Genomic DNA, 18,708 nt, shown 5'->3' on the forward strand with positions numbered 1-18,708 from the left:
CAAAAAAAAAAAAAAAAAAAAAAAAAAAAAAGAAAACAGTGGTGTCATGGGAAAAATAAAACGAAAGGGGCTGGGAGATTTGGAGCAAGGGAATTAATTTATATAGGTTGGTTAGTATGGAGCTCACAGGAAAGGTGAGACTTGAGCAGAGATGTAAAGGAGAGAACAAAGTGAGTCGTTTTTATGGCTACTTCGAATTTGGGGACATTATAGAAAAAAAAAATGCCCCAGAGTATATGGTCATACATATGGCCCTCCTACTCTCCCCCTGTACCATCCTATTTTGATTATTTTCTTAGGATAGAATGCTCAAAGTATTTTAAAGAGTCTTCGATAAAAATAGAAAATTGCCAAACCAGTGTATATTCTAAGTTAGCAAAATGAAAATAGAGGGTACGGCCTTGGGAACTACGTGATAGAAGGCTTTATTCTTGTCCTGGAACTAGGACTGACTCCTGATGTGATCTTGGTCGAGATATTTTATTTGTTGGGATCTCAGATTTAGCTCTTGAACATTCAGAATATTAGACGGGATTAGAAATTTCTGCAACATAATTTCTATCTCCACACCTTCTGATCTGGAGGTTTCGATGGGACACAGATGCGTTGACTTACTCACTGCCCTTTCTTGCTGTTGATGGTACCTATGTTTGACCTTGATAAACATGTATACTCATGCATGTTCATGCGTGATGTTCACAATATGCTACAGGTGTAGCCGAATCTAAGATATGTTAGTCTTGAATTTCACTGACCAAAATGAATGTGGCACTTTCTTATATTAGTATGATATTAGTAAAAAAAAAAAAAAAAAAAAAAAAAAAAAAAAAAACTTTCTTTATTTTTAAGCTGTGTTTGTCAGATACTGTACTACTAAGCACTTTGCATACAGTCTTAACATTCTTTGAGACTATTATTCCCATTTTATAGATTAGAGAGGCAAGCAGAGATTCAGATCTTTGACCTCGGCTCCATAGGTGGTAGAAATAGAATTTCACACTGGATTTGTCTGATTCTAAAAGTCTATTTAGCTAATTTATAAATTGTTTGATGGTTGCAAACCTTAAAGACGAACCACACATTTAGACCATCATTCTGGATGTTTTGTATAATATTTCTGTTTCTGTTTTAGAATCAAGACAAAACCAGTTTTGAATTTTGGTTCTGCCATTTAATAGCCATGGGATCTCAAATAACTTAATATCTCTAAATGCTTTTATGTGCCTAAGTAATATCACCTTCACTAGGATCAAATAATTTGTGTAAAGCACCTAGCATAGTGTAAATACTCAATAAGTACTTACTTAACAACATCAGTTTTCTCAGCAAGTTTTTCAATCTATAATTCACATTCACAACAGTTAATAATAACAATTTGTATTGCTTGATTATTAAAAATGAAGTTTTTGAGAAATATATTAGGTCTGATTATCAAAGGGTTCTGTTTAATCAAATTTCTTCTGATTTTATTTGCTAGGCTTTATATATCTGGTAGTGAGTAGATGAGAATCAGAGTTAGACTAGATGACTCCTAAGAATGCTTCTAAATCTGTGATTTCTCTGATTTTGAGAAAGCCAGTGCATTTTACAAACACATAACCATTTCTCCTACATAGTTATGGCATTTTGGAAATGTTACACATAGAAAATTATTCTCTTTGTTCCAGCCCACACAGTCACTCTAAGGAGATCATTAAAAACTATTATAATTATGACTACAGCTCCTCTTTGTCCAAAAACTAAGCTGAAATGATCTGTTGCAAATTCAAAGTCACAGGCTACAACTCTGCTTGTTACAGTAAGACAATGACTCCAATTTTCCCTTACTGACTTTCCAGCCCACGGCACCTGTTTCAAAATGCCAGCTCCTCATCCCCTTTCAACTGGAGGCTGCCACAGACAGCTTCAAAGGCAAAGACTGTGAATATTGAGCAAGAGTTTTCTGAGATGGTTAATTACTCCAAACAGTGATGTCCTGGCTCACCTTTTTTTCATTTATTATGTTTGCTTAGTCAGCCTTTATGCTTGCCATCTCTGCCTGTATGTATTTAGACACCAAAAAACAAGCCAAAGTCAACATGGTCAAAGGCTTTTGTGCCATGAGGATAGAATTTCCTAAAAAGTACAGTGTCCATGGTCCTGGGAGACAATAATTAAAATTCAGGCTCCTGGGTCTCACTTGAGATCCAGGGAATCAGAATCTCTAGAGAGAGTGCCCAGAAATCTACATTGTAAAAAGTACTACAGGCGATTCTGAAAGAGATGGAGAAATGTTGCGACTTCACCAGGTAGATTCCATGATTCCACATGAGTGATAACAGGGTCCAGTCCTTGTCCGACCATGAACTGAGTGCCTTGGGGTCCTAGTTTCACACAGTGGATTCTGGTAGCTGGAATTAGCTTCTTATTTTCACTCATCTAGACATAGCCTTTTAAAAGGACATATCAACTCCAGTATGAGGTTTTATTTATAGTGGACATTCAATATTTATTTGTTAAATCAATGATCATCTATATCATTTTCTTCCGGAAATGACTAAAAATGATACTTTGAAAGTTCCAAAAATGTAAATACTTTAAAAATGAGTGGGCTATTATAAAGAACACCCTGAGGTGCTGAAAAGAAAATATTTCATTTTTCTCCTTGTTCCTCTGCTTCAGAGAACCATTAGAATCAATTCAAATCATGTTATACACCTCAAGTAGCAATTTGGGTTTGGCAATGCAATTTGTTCATCTCGTAAAAGGTTGATTATTGAATTCTGGCTACATAGTAATAAGCAGGTAACAGATGGTTTTTTAAGATGCAAAATTATTTTTCTTTCTGGCTATAGAGGTTTATTTAATTACCTGACTAGTTTCTTGCTAGAAAGATTAATGCAAGCATAAACAGTGTTCATTTTGGCCCTTAGTCACCACTGGAAACAATTCTGTATTTGTAAAATGATGGTGGCAATTTTAGTATTCATGTCATTCTTTATAAAGTTGAGAAGTAATTGTGCCTATTATATAAATGCTGAAAATGAAGCATCATGAAATTAAGTGAGTTTAGGCAAATTATGCACTGCAAGAGTGGCCAGATAATTTATTGTTCACACTGAGATATTTCAGAGTGAAAGGAGGCACTATTAGCAAAGCTGAGCCTTAGAACATGAGACTACTCCTGCAAACCAGGATGTGTGGTCACCCAATACGTTGACATTTTAGTGTAAAAGAGAAAAGGCACTGAAAACAGTTTTTTTTTTTTTTTGTCTTCAACTAGATCACACTATGTGTTCTTTTAAAGCATAATAATTAGTTTCTGCAGTATACAAACCAGTTGAAAAGTTAATAATATTTAAAAACTTGGTTGGGCGTGGTGGCTCGCGCCTGTAGTCCCAGCACTTTGGGAGGCTGAGGCAGGCGGATCACGAGGTCAGGAGATCGAGACCATCCTGGCTAACATGGTGAAAACCCGTCTCTACTAAAAATACAAAAAATTAGCCGGGGTGGTGACGGGCACCTGTAGTCCCAGCTACTCGGGAGGCTGAGGCAGGAGAATGGCACGAACCCGGGAGGCGGAGCTCACAGTGAGCCGAGATCGCGACACTGCACATAGCCTGGGCAACAGAGCGAGACTCAGTCTCAAAAACAAACAAACAAGCAAAAAACAAACAAATAAAAAAAACACTATACCACACTCTTGAGGGAGAAGTACAAATAATGAATTTGGGCAAAATAAATAATGTAACTATAAGTATGTCTCAGTTTCAGAAATCATGGCACGATCTAATTTAATAGATCTAATTTAATTGATTCTGGTTTTTAAAAAATACTACTTGATATGAGGTAGTGTTACTATGTATATAAGCATGCATGCCCATTTGTAAAATATAGTGTCGTATCAAGAGCCAATCCAGGGGAAAATCATTTTAAGACGATTTTGTTGCTTTGAACTACAGTAGCCTAAATTTTCATTGAGTATCTTCATTCATGATAAACTGAAAATGAACCAAAATATTTGGTTTATCTTTTCAAAATGTGCTGTGTTAAGGCAGTTGAAGAAATTATAGAAGTAGACTTTTTGACCTGGGAACATGCACTCTAATTTCCCAGCTAGATCTCACAAGTCATTTGTCAGGACATAAATGATAGACGGTGTTGAAACACCTTGCTACTATTACGATCCAATTATTGCTCTCATGTAAGGCATAGAAACCGGGTCATTTTTCAATGCAATTGAAATTTTAGGTTCAACCTTAAAAATGGGTTCTTTTTTATTCTTAGGCTCCAACACCTCTAACTTGTACATCTGTGTTTTACTCACTTACTGCCAAACATTTTTGGGGGATTTTTATTGTGAAGAAGAGAAAGCCAATTTAGAATTGGGGCAGGTTTTCATATTTGGAAACAAGACTATTATTGTAGAAATTTTAGTGAATAGAAGATAAGTTTCTTCAGAGTTCTTAATGTGAAACACGTAACCATTTTTTTTTCATTTTTCAACAGTTTGTTTTTCCAGATATATTTTATCCTAAGTTCAGTTAGTAATATATGCACTTGAATTTATCTTAATCATTTTTTGTGTATTTATTACCTTTAGTGTTATATATTTAGTGTAAAAAAATTGGGGTGATCCATTTTGTTTTGGCTATGATAGGAATACAGTCACTACATATGAACACAACTAAGCCAAATGTAAGACAAGAGATTTTAATATCTTAATTTTCCATTACATTTTTAAAGTCACAAAATAAACATGGCTTTAAATTTATTTTGTAAAAAGTACGCACAAAATAAAAAGTTCCTTAACTTCTAACAAGATCTTCATCAGCAAGACCTTCATTAGTGAACGAAGAGCCTTATTTTTCAAAAAATAAAAATCCAAAATACCCAAAACACAACCAAAACCAAAATAAGACATACACACAAATATTTTTATCTGCATTAATTTTATTAAGAAAGAATGTAACTTTTGTAAAAATTTGAAGCAATGTTTGTGGTTTCATTTGTTTCTCAATATGCTCTAAGAATTTAAATTGTTCATATACCCCTGAGGTCACAGCATAGGAGTTAGTTCTAGGATGAGAAACTCCATGCTAACTGTGCTCTGGTCTAAAGTTAATAAATGCATTGAAGTCATTCATTTGCTGCCCAATGTTTCAGGATCAGAAAACAGCATTCATTTTTACTTAATTTATTTATACATGCAACCCACTCTCCCAAATCAACTAGTAAGAGACATTCTTAGATATGGGCAAGTGTGAGTGCACATTATTCTACACATGGAAATTCAAAGATTAGTATAAAGTATACTAAACAAATGCATTTTGGTCAAAAGTGGTTTCTTTGTCAACTTACATAATATGTGGTCTAAAATTAAACACAAAGCATATAGAATTGTTTTAACTACAAAAGTAAAAAGAAATTCCCCATGTTTTCTTGAGACAAGATAAATTTCATTCTAGTTAGATATATTTCAGTTTAAAATGAGCAGCATGAAGTATTTTTAAATTATAGCCAACTCCCCCTCCTCTGTAATTTTCTTCACTATGTTTAGGACTTAAGTTGTTTAATATCTCTTGAAGTCACATGACGTGGCTTCTATCTTGAATATTCATAATTTTCTCCTGAATTAATTAAATGCCACTTGTCTGAGTCCAAATATGCAAGGGAAGAAGAGGAAGAGAAAGAGATTTCATTTTCAATATTATCCTCATCGGATCTTATTGTTTTTCATGTTTACAGAATTTTGCTCTGCAATACATTAAGTAGAATTTTGGTACACAATTTAAAGATCAATAGATGGCCTATGGAACTATTTTTAACTGGTATGCTTTGGGCACTCTGCCTGAAGAATTCTAATATTTTTATTGGGTTTACTCCTGAAGTGGGTTTATGCTTTGCAAGTAAAGGGACAACAATATACGAATACTTTGCTTGATAAGAAACACACCCCACTCTTCAGAGTTAAACCCACTGTAATCAGGGTGTGCTCCCAGCTTCTGAAACTGCTCTGCTAAAGACCACCAATAATCCTGAATTGCCAAATCCAGTGAGCCCCCATCTTGATTCTTCTTTGGCATTTTATGCCATTAATGCACTTTCTCTCGCTATTGACCCTTCTTCCTTAATTCTGAGATATCAATGTCTCCTTGTTCCCTGCTTTCCTCTCTGCCCCTCCTTCTCCATTCCTTACACAGGGTCCTCTTTGCCTGCCCCTTGGTGAGACTGTGGCTCAGGGACCTGCCTTCTCAGCTGCAGTCCAGTTCTCTGGTTTTCATGGGTATACTCTTCCAGGTTTAAAGCTTCAGTGTTCAAATCTAGAGTAACTGCCCACACTTTCCTGTGCTCCAGACCTAGATATTTATCGTCTTCTTGGATGTCTCTCTCTGCATGTTGGCAAATGAGGTTATCTTCTTTGCTTCATCCTTCCAGCAATCTTCACTCTCTTCTGGGCACCTTATTTAAATTAATGGCACAACCATCTAGGTAATAGCCCAAGCCATAATTATGGGAGTCATCATAAACACATTCCTCTTCTTTACTTTATTTTCAGTCCCCAACTCCTGTCAATTCTATCTCCTTAATAGGTCTTTACTGACCATAATCGCATAGTCATACAGCTCTTTGTAATCATGCACCTGGACTATTAAAACAAATAGTCTCCTATCTGTCCAACTTTTCTTCAATCTTACTCCTTCCCAAGCCAACCAATCCATACTGTGGTATGCTTTTAGTTGTTTCATCTGCCATGCAAACCTGACCTTGTTTATCTTTTTTTTTGGGAGGTGGATGGAGTCTTGCTCTGTCTTACAGGCTGAAGTGCAGTGGTGTGATCTCCGCTCACTGCAATCTGCGCCTCCCAGGTTCATGCCCTTCTCCTGCCTCAGCCTCCCGAGTAGCTGGGACTACAGGCACCCACCACCATGCCCGGCTACTTTTTTTGTATTTTTAGTAGAGACGGGGTTTCACCATGTTAGCCAGGATGGTCTCCATCTCCTGACCTCGTGATCCACGTGCCTCAGCCTCCCAAAGTTGATCTCCACTCACTGCAACCTCCACCTCCCAGGTTCATGCCCTTCTGCCTCAGCCTCCCGAGTAGTTGGGACTACAGGCACCCACCACCATGCCCGGCTACTTTTTTTGCATTTTTAGTAGAGATGGGGTTTCACCGTGTTAGCCAGGATGGTCTTGATGCCTCAGCCTACCAAAAGTGCTGGGATTACAGGCATGAGCTACCACGCCCGGCCTTGTTTATCTTAAAGTAGTACTCCAGGGGGTACTTGTCAGAGTGTGTTGTAGAAATCTAATCAGAGGTCTGTTACTTCTTGCCTGACGGTATGCAGCTTGAGGGCAGGGACTGTGCTACATCCATGTAGTTTCATCTGTTTAGCCAGTGTTCAAGCCCATGTTGGATAATGAACCTCGTCTAATCTTTCATCCAATGGTTGATTCTCTTTATTACATACACTTTAGCTTTTGACACAATGTGATCTGTAGTAATAGTAAATCAGTGGGAGAGGAAATTTCTATGTAAATTTCATTCTTTGTAAAGATAATTTCACTCTTTGTAAAGATAATTAACTCCACCTAACTGAATTGCAATTAGCAGATTCTTAGATACCTCGTTTATGCCACTGGATATACATTTGCCCCTAGGACAAGAGAAAGGCTAATCTGATAATTAGGTAGGGGAATGAAGGGAGAAATTTAAGGGCTAAAAGAGTATTACACTGACTTTATGATCATTGTTAATTACTTCAGACTTTGAGAGTAACAATATTTATACTTATAATTTGCTGTGTGAGGGTAAGACCATAGAACAACCATCACTAGGGCTTATGCGGAATTGTGTCTTAGAACTGCATGACCTCCCTGAACATAGGTAGACATTTTCGATGCTAACAATAAGAATTAAGAATAGAGGTTTGGCCATGAAAAGAAACAACTAATTTGTCTGATCTCCTGGAGGGTTTAATATTTTGTTTTTCTTCATTAGGATCAGCCTGAATGAAATGCACACCCAGGTTCACCTAATTGTTGATTCTGTTTTACTCGAACTACCTTGTGCCTCTAGTTTCTGGTGATCTCCTTGGATCACATTCACATTAGCATTTCTCAAAGGTGTTTCTTAAAGATACTTGGAGAAAAATGGACAGAATTTCTACATGGTCAAATATATTTTAGAAATGTTTCATTTCATATCCCCTTCTAAGACAGTTTTGATGGATATTAGCTAATTAAAGACTCTGAATATGTGTATGTGTATGTGTGTGTGTGTTTCTGTGTGTGTGAGACACTTAGAAACAGACCTAGCCTGTTGCAGAACATTCTATATTTACATAATGTTGGCTTCTGCCCTGATTTAAATGAGGTGTGTTTGTGTGTGTGTGTGTGTGAATTTTTTATGGACAGCTAGAGATTTCAACAACATTTACTGAATGTTGTCTGTAAATGGACAGAATTTCGAGATGGTCAAATACATTTTAGAAATGTTTCATTTCATATCCCCTGCTAAGACAGTGTTGATGGATATTAGCTAATTAAAGACTCTGAATGTGTGTGTGTGTGTGTGTGTGTGTGTTTCTGTGTGTGTGAGACACTTAGGAACAGACCTAGCCTTTTACAGAACATTCTAAACCTACATAATGTTGGCTTCTGCCCTGATTTAAATGAGGGGTGTGTGTGTGTGTGTGTGTGTGTGTGAATTTTTTATGGACAACTAGAGATTTCAACAACATTTACTTTGCCTTAAATCATATTTGTATTTACCATTTAGTCTTGGGTCCTGTTTTCATTTTTGTTGTTTCCTTTCCAGAATTCATTTCTGGTTTGAACCCCTTGCTTAAAATCTGAACTTTTCCTCGCTCTGGTAACCTAGTGTTATTTGGATGAAGACAGTACATAATCATCATCGTGTGTGTGTGTGTGTACATGTGTAGATGTGGTTGTAGAGATAAGTATTTGCTTTTATTCTTTTTTATTTTTCTACAGACAGAGTCTCACTCTGTTGCCCACGCTGAAGCTCAGGGGCATACGCATGGCTCAATCATGCGGTCGAATTCCCGAGCTCAAGCCATCCTCCTGCATCAGCCTCCTGAGTAGCTGGGACTACAGGTGCACACCATCATGCCCAGCTAATTAAGTTGTTTTTTTTTTTTTTTTTTTTTTTTAGAGATGAGGGTCTCACTATATGGCCCAGGCTGGTCTTGAACTCCTGAGATCAAGCAATCTTCTTGCCTTGGGTTCCCAAAGTGCTGGGATTACTGGTATGAGCCACTGCACCCAGCCTGCTTCTGTTCTTTCAATGTTATCATACCGCCTAAGTCCCCAAGAGTTTTATGCCATGACCAAACTGAGACTTGGATTCTCGAATTCGTTACTTTCTCCTCACTTCATCATTATTCTACTCCTGCAGCAGGGTTGGTTTCCAGAAATCAGAGAGGGCTTTGTTGTCAGAGTAACTTGCTACCTTAGTACTTTGTCAGTATTTCTCTCAGCCATTCAGCTGAAGTGGTCCCTAGACCTTGGTTCCTTCTTGAGCCACTGTATTATTCTCAGTTCTCTGCTCCCTCATCTCCTTTTGTTAAGAGAGACTGAACCAAAAGCTTAGTTTTAATTAGTGTGCTGAGCTTTCTTCCGACTTTATATGATCCCTTTGTGTATATTAAAATAAAAACTTCGTTGTAAAAGTTTTGCTTAGGAAGTTTGCATCCTATTTCTAGATCCCTTTAATTGCCCCCCTCTCCTCCTCAAACCCCTTGTGGGAGTAGTGCTTGTTTTATCACGGAAGTGTTTAGATATTTTTTATGGTTATGGATGCTCATTTTAAGCCACTTACGAGATTCAGATAAAGACAATGCTCTCCAGTAGTTGTTTTCCAAATGTTTTCATACTATTGCTATATTTATTTTCAGAATCACAGCATTGGGATTTTTAATATCCCTATTTAAAGATGGAAAAACAGGCAGAAAGGTTAATAGTTTGCCAAAATGAAGGATACGTTCCCTTGTGAGGAGTGGAAATACCCTCATCCAGTCAGGCTAGTGAGCATGTGGTATAAAGGAACTTATCAAAGGACCAGAGACGAGAAAATGTGTAAGAACATGGAATATGATGTCAAAGATAGCAGAACCTTAATTTTGGCTCTGTGTGAACTTGAGCAAGTTCGTTATACATTCAGAGCCCATTTTCTAGGCTGTAAGATGAGGTAATAACACCTATTTCACAGAGTTCTCTAAAGTTTTCACATACACACAATGTATAAGCAAATATGTATGCAGCTAGAGCTTGATGTTAACATGCAGTGTTTTAAAAGATGTGAAATAAGCCTATGCTTTTGTGTGGCGAATGTTTAATTTTACATTTAAGAGACAGGGAGGAGAATTAATAACAGATAAAACAGAAAGGAAGAAGCTGTTCATTTTAGTGAACTCCCGTTAAAATATGACGTCATTCAAGATTTTTAAAAAAAGAATGCCTAATGCCTTTCAAAAGAAGCTGAGAATTGTCAAAGTAGAGAGCAGTGAGAGAAAACTCAAATCTTTTACCGAGCTGGATGTGTTGAGACTAGAGTCTTGCCAATCTGTTGTCTAGCAACCATGGTATTTGCCCTTGCCACCCCACAGGGAGCCGCAGGGCAATTTAGCACAGGGTGGACCAATAAGGTTGCTTAATACACTTGCGGTAGGTCAAGCAAGTGTTTCTGCAAAGCTCTACAAACGTCAATGAATTCATTTCAGTGCCAGCATAATCTAGTTTCAAAAATCCAGCCAACGTTCCTGAAAGCGTGGTCCACTGACTATGCATCAGAGTCACCTGAGCAGAAACCACAGTGGGGCTGTGAGGGTGAAGACTGGGAGAAGTTTTCTTTCCAGAGGAACATAGCAATTTTATAACAAAACACCCTATTGGCAGTTAGCATCGCAGTTAGGAGCCCAGGGGCGGGGCTGGTGGTATGTGTCCAGATGTTGGATCTGTCTATTCCTGGCTGTCTATTGCTGGCTGGGCAAATTTCTTAATGTTTCTATGAGATAGTTTCCTTGTTATTAAAAGGTGATAATGATGATAATAACAAACATATGTTTGTAATTGCTACAAGTAAAGGGCTTAGAAGTGCATCTGGCACAAAGTAAGTAGTCAATAAAGGTTAGCTGCTATTAGCAATTGGGGTTAAGACTTTTTGCAGTGTAATTCTCTGGGACTATTTCTCAGCCTTAGTCCAGCTCTTTGGTGACCTCTTTCTTTTTATCTGCTGTCTCCAGGCCTGACTATTCATGTTCCATTATCATCACGGGATACTTGTAAGTAGGGTTTATCTTCTTCCCATCCTATAAAACACAGGTTTCACTTTATCTTTATCCTTAAAATCAAGGACTACTATGGGAGTTTTTGCAGGGTTTTCAGTACTAGTGACACAGAAAAATTAGCAGGGAATAAAATAGTTTTGTCCCAGGCTTCCTCCTTTATTTTTTTTCCTATTTTAGATCCATACAGTTGAGAAAAAATATGATCAGAAGATTCATTCATGTTGCCCAAGAAAGTCGAATGTTCTGTACTGAGCTTTGCAACATAAAAGTTTAGCAGGTATTTGGGATCTAGGGCGAAAGGCACTCTACTTGTTTCTCCTTGGAGCAGTTTTTAGAGAAGTAAGATGCTGATACAAGAGAGAAAAGAAAGCTACAAGCAGTTGAAAAGGAATTAAGGCGGGAACAAAAGTGAAGGTGAGAAGTTTCCCCCCAGGAGCAATAATAAAATAAAGGCAAATTTTGTGGTCAACTTTTCCTCAGCTGAAGGTGACAGTCTCAGAGAACAGATAGATGAAAAGATCTATCTGGACATTTGAAGTTGTGAGGTAGAAGCTCTTGAAACACAAGCAACACTGAAGGCCTCTGGGAACCCTAGAATAGTCATTCGAAGTCTCTTCTGTTGTATGGATCCAGTTATCTGCTTTTCATGTCATCTTTCCCCTGGAAAAGTAGCTACACTTGAAACCTTGGTTGGATCTAGAGATTGGGGGTGGAGGTTCTGAATGGTCCCAGAATTTAGAGTTCGGGATAATTGGCCCTATCTTGAAAGCATGCCTGGCAATAAAATGAGGCAGTGTTAATATGTGGGAGCTGAAGGAGGCTGGCAGCCAAATCCAAGGCTCCGAAAGCCTTGGGTTCTAGAGACCCAGAGCCACGAGCTGGGAACACTTGTTCATGTAAGAGCAATTGGAAACTGCTGAAAATTGGAAATACACAAATGCTATATACACACACCCCCAAAGAGGGCAAAAGGAGCATGAAAAGTCCCTAAAATGATAGAAACATTTATAAATCTGTGGTAGTTGGATTAAAAATGACTGAGAATGGACTGTGTTTGCTGAATGTAATTGACTTCTATGACTGAAAGACAAGCCCAGCAGGTGGAATCCTAAAGCAAGACACGCATGAGGTTTTGAGTGCTCCACATGCCATTTTCATCAGCAAACTAAAACAATAATTAAAACGAAAGAATCTGAAGTAGTCTTTTAGGTAATTATCTAATGACTTGAAGAATTATGTTGGAGTTTTAATTTTTGCAGACAAGTTCAGGCAACAGGCTTCAATTGCTTCCAATTCTGGCAGCATTTAAAAATACTTTTTTTTTTTTTTCTTTTTTGAGAGGGAGTTTTGCTCTTGTTGCCCAGGCTGGAGTGCAATGATGCGATCTCACATCACTGCAACCTCCGCCTCCTAGGTTCAAGCGATTCTCCTGCCTCAGCCTCCCAAGTAGCTGGGATTACAGGCATGTGCCACTACGCCCCAGTAATTTTGTGTTTTTAGTAGAGACGGGGTTTCACCATGTTGGTCAGGCTGGTCTCGAACTTCTGAGCTCAGGTGATCCACTCTCCTCATCCTACCAAAGTGCTGGGATTACAGGTGTGAACCACCATGCCCAGCTCCCCCGTCTCTACTAAAAATATATTCTAACTAATTTTTCCAAAATAGCTTTTAAATTACAAAATTTATGTGTAATATCACAACAAAAGAGAATTACATATGTTGAAAATCAATCTCTCCCCTCCCACTAGAGTCCCAAACTTGTGAGGTAGCCAACGTTATGAGTTTGATGTGTGCATTCTTTTATCCTTTTCCTAGCCTTATATAAACATATTTATGTATATATGTATAGGTTTTATATCTTTCATGATATCATACTACAATTCTGTGACTTGCTTTTTTCTCCTAACAATGTATTATGGGCATCAGGGCGGGCGTGGTGGCTCACACCTGTAATCCCAGCACTTTGGGAGGCTGAGGTGGGTGGATCACTTGAGGGTGAGGAGTTTGAGAACAGTGTGGCCAACATGGTGAAACCCCATCTCTACTAAAAATACAAAAGTTAGCCAGGCATGCTGGGAGGCACCTGCAACCCCAACTACTCAGCAGGCTAAAGCAGGAAAATCGCTTGAACCCGGGAGGCAGAAGATGCAGTGAGCAGAGATCGCGCCACTGCACTCCAGCCTGGGTGACAGAGGAAAGACTCCATCTCAGAAGGAAAACAAAACAAAACAAAACAAAACAAAAACCATGGGCATCAAAATTAAGCTATTTAAATAGATGTAATTTTTTAGTTGTTTTATATTATTACAAAATATAAATGTGAAAAAAATTTTAGCCTCACCCTTATTAACTGATAATTCAAAATTTCCAATGCAGCATACATGTCTGTTAATTAGATCTTTATTCCCAAGGGTGTTTTCATACTATGCGTTTGTCTGTTGATATATGCTGCTTTAAAAATACTTGTGAATTACATTTCAAAAGTTACAGATGTGAGTATTTCAAACATCGTGTGACAGTGTTTCTTTCACTGTATTGTTATCATTGCTAAATGGTGTTTGTCTTAAAATTTTTCTTCCCTAAAATTGTTCTTTTAATTTCTATTTCCATGACTACTAGTGAGGCCGAGTGACCTTGTATGCCTCTTAGCCAACTGCATTTCTTCTTTTAAACAGACTGCCCATCTCTTTTGCTCATATTTTCTAGGGTTATCTTTTTTTAAATTAATTTGCAGGATTTTGAATACTAGGAATGTATGTATTTACATGTGAGTGCGTGTGTTCAGCAAAAGATATAATAAGTTACAAATGATTTCTCTGATTAAATATTTTCTTTTGACTCTGTTTATGGTACCATACATTCATCATATACAAATTTGAATGTTTTGTTTGGTTAAATCTGTCAGTTTTCCCTAACTTCCCACTTAGAAATGTTTTCCTACATTTTTATAACCTTTATTTTTATTTTGTTTGTTTGTTTGTTTGTTTATTTATTTATTTATTTATTTATTTGAGACGGAGTCTGGCTCTGTCGCCCAGGCTGGAGTGCAGTGGCATGATTTCAGCTCACTGCAAGCTCCGCCTCCCAGGTTCACACTATTCTCTGGCCTCCCCCTGCCAAGTAGTTGGGACTACAGGCACCCGCCACCAAATCCGGCTAATTTTGGGGGTTTTTTTTGTATTTTTAGTAGAGACGGGGTTTCACCGTGTTAGCCAGATGGTCTCAATCTTCCGACCTCATGATTCACCCGCCTCAGCCTCCCAAAGTGCTGGGATTACAGGCGTGAGCCACCGCACCCGGCCTATAACGTTTGCTTTTAAAACTTAGGTTATTTTATTCATCTGGAATTTATTTTTGTATGTAATATGAGATACGGACACAACTTTATTTTCTTCCAAAATGGATAGTTGAGTAGTGTTTGTTGAATTGTCCACTCTTCCCCGGAGACTTTGAAGTGCCATCTTTACTATCGCTTAAATAATATTATGTCCTTAAATTTGTTCTAGATATTTTTTGTTTCACTTGTTTATCTGTTCATTCCAGAACACAGAAAAAGATGTAGAGTGCCCCAATTTATTTTTTAAAGCTAGCATCTCTCTAATACCAAAGGAAAAAAGAAAACTAGAGCCAAATTTCACTCATAATATCAACTCCAAAATTTGAAATAAAGTAAAAACAATTAGAAGACAACACGGTATTAAGGTAATAATACAACTTGAAGTAGAAAGTTATACCAGAAATACAAGTAGGGATCCATAGGACAACAGCCCATTGATTTTATTACAGTGCTAACTAAAACAGAAAAGCTGTTGTATTAATAGGATACATATGCATGTGATAACAGGGCAGCCAGTCTTTATAAACACCCTAAAATTTCATAGAAAGTCACCTTTTAAAATACAATAAATGCCAGAAATGAACATAAAACACCGTCTTTCATAAAGGGTGAAAGATACTAAAGTCTCCCCCTAAATTCAAGAATAAGACATACTGCCTGGTATGAGCATTATTATTCAATATTGTTTTAGGGATATAAAATAATAGAATAAGATAAAAATCAAAGAAACAATATTCTTGTTAGAAAAGAAGAAAATTTTAATTGTTTACTCCTATACACCTAAGAAATTAAATACGAACTATTAGGATAAGAGCTAGTTATTTATATTAGGACATCAACAGCTTTTTTAAAATATCAGTAATTAACAGTAAGAATTAATTCATTAAGTAATTAACAGTAAGAAAAAGAAATGGAATTTTAAAATTCCACTCACATTTGTGACAAAATGGTAAGGACCTTAGAATAAATTTTACAACAAAGTTAAAGATCTTTATGAAGAAAATGCAATGTATTTCTGAAGAACGCATAAGACCTGGTTAAAGTTCCCTGTTGGAAGTCAGTGTCATAAAAATGTCAAATCCTGCCTAAGTTAACACATATTTATTGCAGGTTTCAATAAGTCTGATTGTCTGGTATAAAAATTATTTGCCAGCTTTTTTTTAAGAATAGTGACACCCTACCGTATGCTAAGACTTTCTCTAAGGCAACTCTAAACAAAATATTATTGTACTGATATCACACACTATTTTTATCAGTAAATGGGAAAACAGTATTCTCAGATATCCTGATGTTATCTGAGTCTGCATTTTTTCTTTTTTCTATCTCCTTAAAAGGTATTGTAATGCAATGTGAACTTTGGGAAATACATACAAAATAATGGAATTGGGAAAAAAAGACCGATAAAACAATGATCTGAATTGAACAGTACAACAGAAAAATGTACAGTCATATTAATATTAATATGTACACTAATAAGGCTAGCTTATATAACATAAATATGTTAAGAGCCGAGAAAAGATATTGCTATTGTATGCAGCTTTAATGAATTCCTTGTTGGGACACACACACCACTTTCTCAGGGTTCAAGATTGAACTTAGATTCCACTACTTTCAGTTTGACCTGTGCTGGGCTAAATTGTATCACCATATTTTCTATAAGGAAAGGATAAGCATCGTTTATTTATTCAGTAAACATCTGCTAAGTAGCTGCTATGCACTGGCTCAATTCCTGCTCTAAAGCTGCCTGGAGTCTGGTTAGAAGAAAAATAAGCCGTTTTGTAGGCCTCTTACACACCAATAAAATGCAAGTCAATGCTATACTCAGAGATGTTCCATCAGTCCTTGATGTAGTTTAGCTATGTGTTCCCATCCAAATCTCATGTTGAAATGTAATCTCCAATGTTGAAGGTGTGGCCTGGTGGGAGGCGTTTGCATCATGGGGGTGGATCCCTCATGAAAGGCTTGTGCCATCCCCTTGGTGATACATGAGCCCTAGCTCTGAGTTCACATGAGATCTGGCCATTTGGCCGGGCACAGTGGCTCATGCCTTTAATCCCAGAACTTTGGGAGGCCGAGGCGGGCAGATCACTTGAGGTCAGGAGTTTGAAACCAGCCTAGCCAACACGGTGAAACCCCATCTCTACTAAAAATACAAAAGTTAGCCTGGCGTGGCCAGGCGCGGTGGCTTATGCCTGTAATCCCAACACTTTGGGAGGCCAAGGCGGGCGGACCATGAGGTCAGGAGATAGAGACCATCCTGGTTAACATGGTGAAAACCCGTCTCTACTAAAAATACAAAAAAAAAAAAAAAAAAAAAAAAAAAAAAATTAGCCAGGCATGGTGGTGGTGTGTGCCTGTAGTCCCAGCTACTCGGGAGGCTGTGGCAGGAGAATGGCATGAACCTGAGAGGTAGAGCTTACAGTGAGCTGAGATCGTGCCACTGTACTCCAGCCTGAGCGACAGAGCGAGACTCCGTCAAAAAAAAAAAAAAAAAAATTAGCCAGGCATGGTGGTGGGCTCCTATAATCCCAGCTACTCAGGAGGGTGAGGCAGGAGAATCGCTTGAACCTGGGAAGCGGAAGTTGCAGTGAGCTGAGATCATGACACTGCACTCCAGCCTGGGCGACAAACCAAGACTCTGTCTCAAAAAACTAAATAAATAAATAAATAAATAAATATATAAAAATAAATAAAAAAATAAAAGAAGTGTGTGGCACCGCCCACTCCAGGCTTTCACTCCATGACATGCCTGCTCCCCCTTTGCCTTCAACCATGAGAGTAAGCTTCCTGAGGCCTCCCTAGAAACCAAGCAGATGCCAGCACCATGCTTCCTGGACAGCCTGCAGAAACGTGAGCAAATTAAACCTCTTTTCTTTATAAATTACCCAGGATCAGGTATTTCTTTATAGCAATGCAATAATGGTCTAATATAGTCCCTTCAAGCTGTCTACAGGGTTTTACCGTTAACTATTTCCATAGTTAGTCCTAAAAAGAGATACATCTTCAAATAAGAACTCCATCATCCAAAATTCTCATGTAGTATGGCTGCTCCTAAGGCTCAATCTACATAAATAAAATTAAATCAAATCTTTGTATTGGGAATACTTACATCTTTCTCGACTTGGGGGTTTTAAGTTAATTAAAAACAAAAAGAAAAATCTAAAACTTGAACAGTCACCAAATAATGTGAAATGATTAAGAGGAAGATGGAGAGTCATCTAACAAGTAATGAAGATTGAAAGACATCCACTAGGGCCAGGCGCGGTGGCTCATGCCTGTAATCCCAGCACTTCAGGAAGCTGAGGTAGGTGGATCACTTGAGGTCAAGAGTTCGAGAGCAGCCTGACCAACATGGCAAAACCCTGTCTCTACCGAAAATACAAAAATTAGCCAGGCATGATGGTGTGTGCTTGTAATCCCAGCTACTGCGGAGGCTGAAGCACAAGAATTGCTTGAACCCGGGAGGTGGAGGCTGCTCTGAGCAGAGGTGGTGCCACCACACTCTGAGCCTGGGTGACAGAGTGAGGACCTCCCCCCCACAAAAAAAAAAAAAAAAAAAGGACATCCACTAGTTAGAATATTTGGAATTATCTATTGAAAATGAGAGGAAGATAATAATAGTAAATTGCATTGAGAATCCCCTGGGAAAAAGCAAAAGCCTTATAAATAAAACATTGGAAGCATCACATTTACCTCCTTCACCAGTAAATTTTCTGCCTTGTGCTCTGCATCTTCAGGTACTGTTGAGTACAACGTGCGGATATCCCAGGAAACTGTGGCTGCCTGAAACGAACAATGAAAAGAAATTGAGTCCTCCAGCTTAGAAGTGTTGAGCACACTAGCACACTGAAAACACAAAAGGGAAGTCTTTTAGATCTTAGTATTTAAAGTTATTTAAAGTTAACAGAAGACAGAAGTACTTCTGTAGTTCTTCCCAATTTAATCTCTAGGAGAGAAGATGCAGACATTTATTTCATTACCAGTACTAGTATTTTTACAACAGTGACTGTTTTTACTGCAGCTCTTAGTTTTAAGCTGTTTCTGCCTTTGCAGAAAACAAAAATTTAGGCATCTGTATGT

At 37.8% G+C, this 18,708-nt stretch overlaps 1 protein-coding gene across 4 annotated transcripts in view; it reads right to left on the reverse strand.

Annotated features, from left to right (window-relative positions):
- The window catches only part of DOCK10 (dedicator of cytokinesis 10), a 279,740-nt gene that overhangs the window by 135,886 nt on the left and 125,146 nt on the right, over positions 1-18,708 (reverse strand). For all 4 annotated transcript variants that reach the window (XM_025404350.1, XM_025404349.1, XM_025404348.1 and 1 more), the window contains exon 3: positions 18,322-18,411. In XM_025404350.1, coding sequence (XP_025260135.1) covers positions 18,322-18,411 — 90 coding nt within the window. The remainder of the gene's footprint in view (positions 1-18,321; positions 18,412-18,708) is intronic.

This window comes from Theropithecus gelada, chromosome 12 (assembly GCF_003255815.1).
Source record: "Theropithecus gelada isolate Dixy chromosome 12, Tgel_1.0, whole genome shotgun sequence".
Taxonomy (NCBI): Eukaryota; Metazoa; Chordata; class Mammalia; order Primates; family Cercopithecidae; genus Theropithecus; species Theropithecus gelada.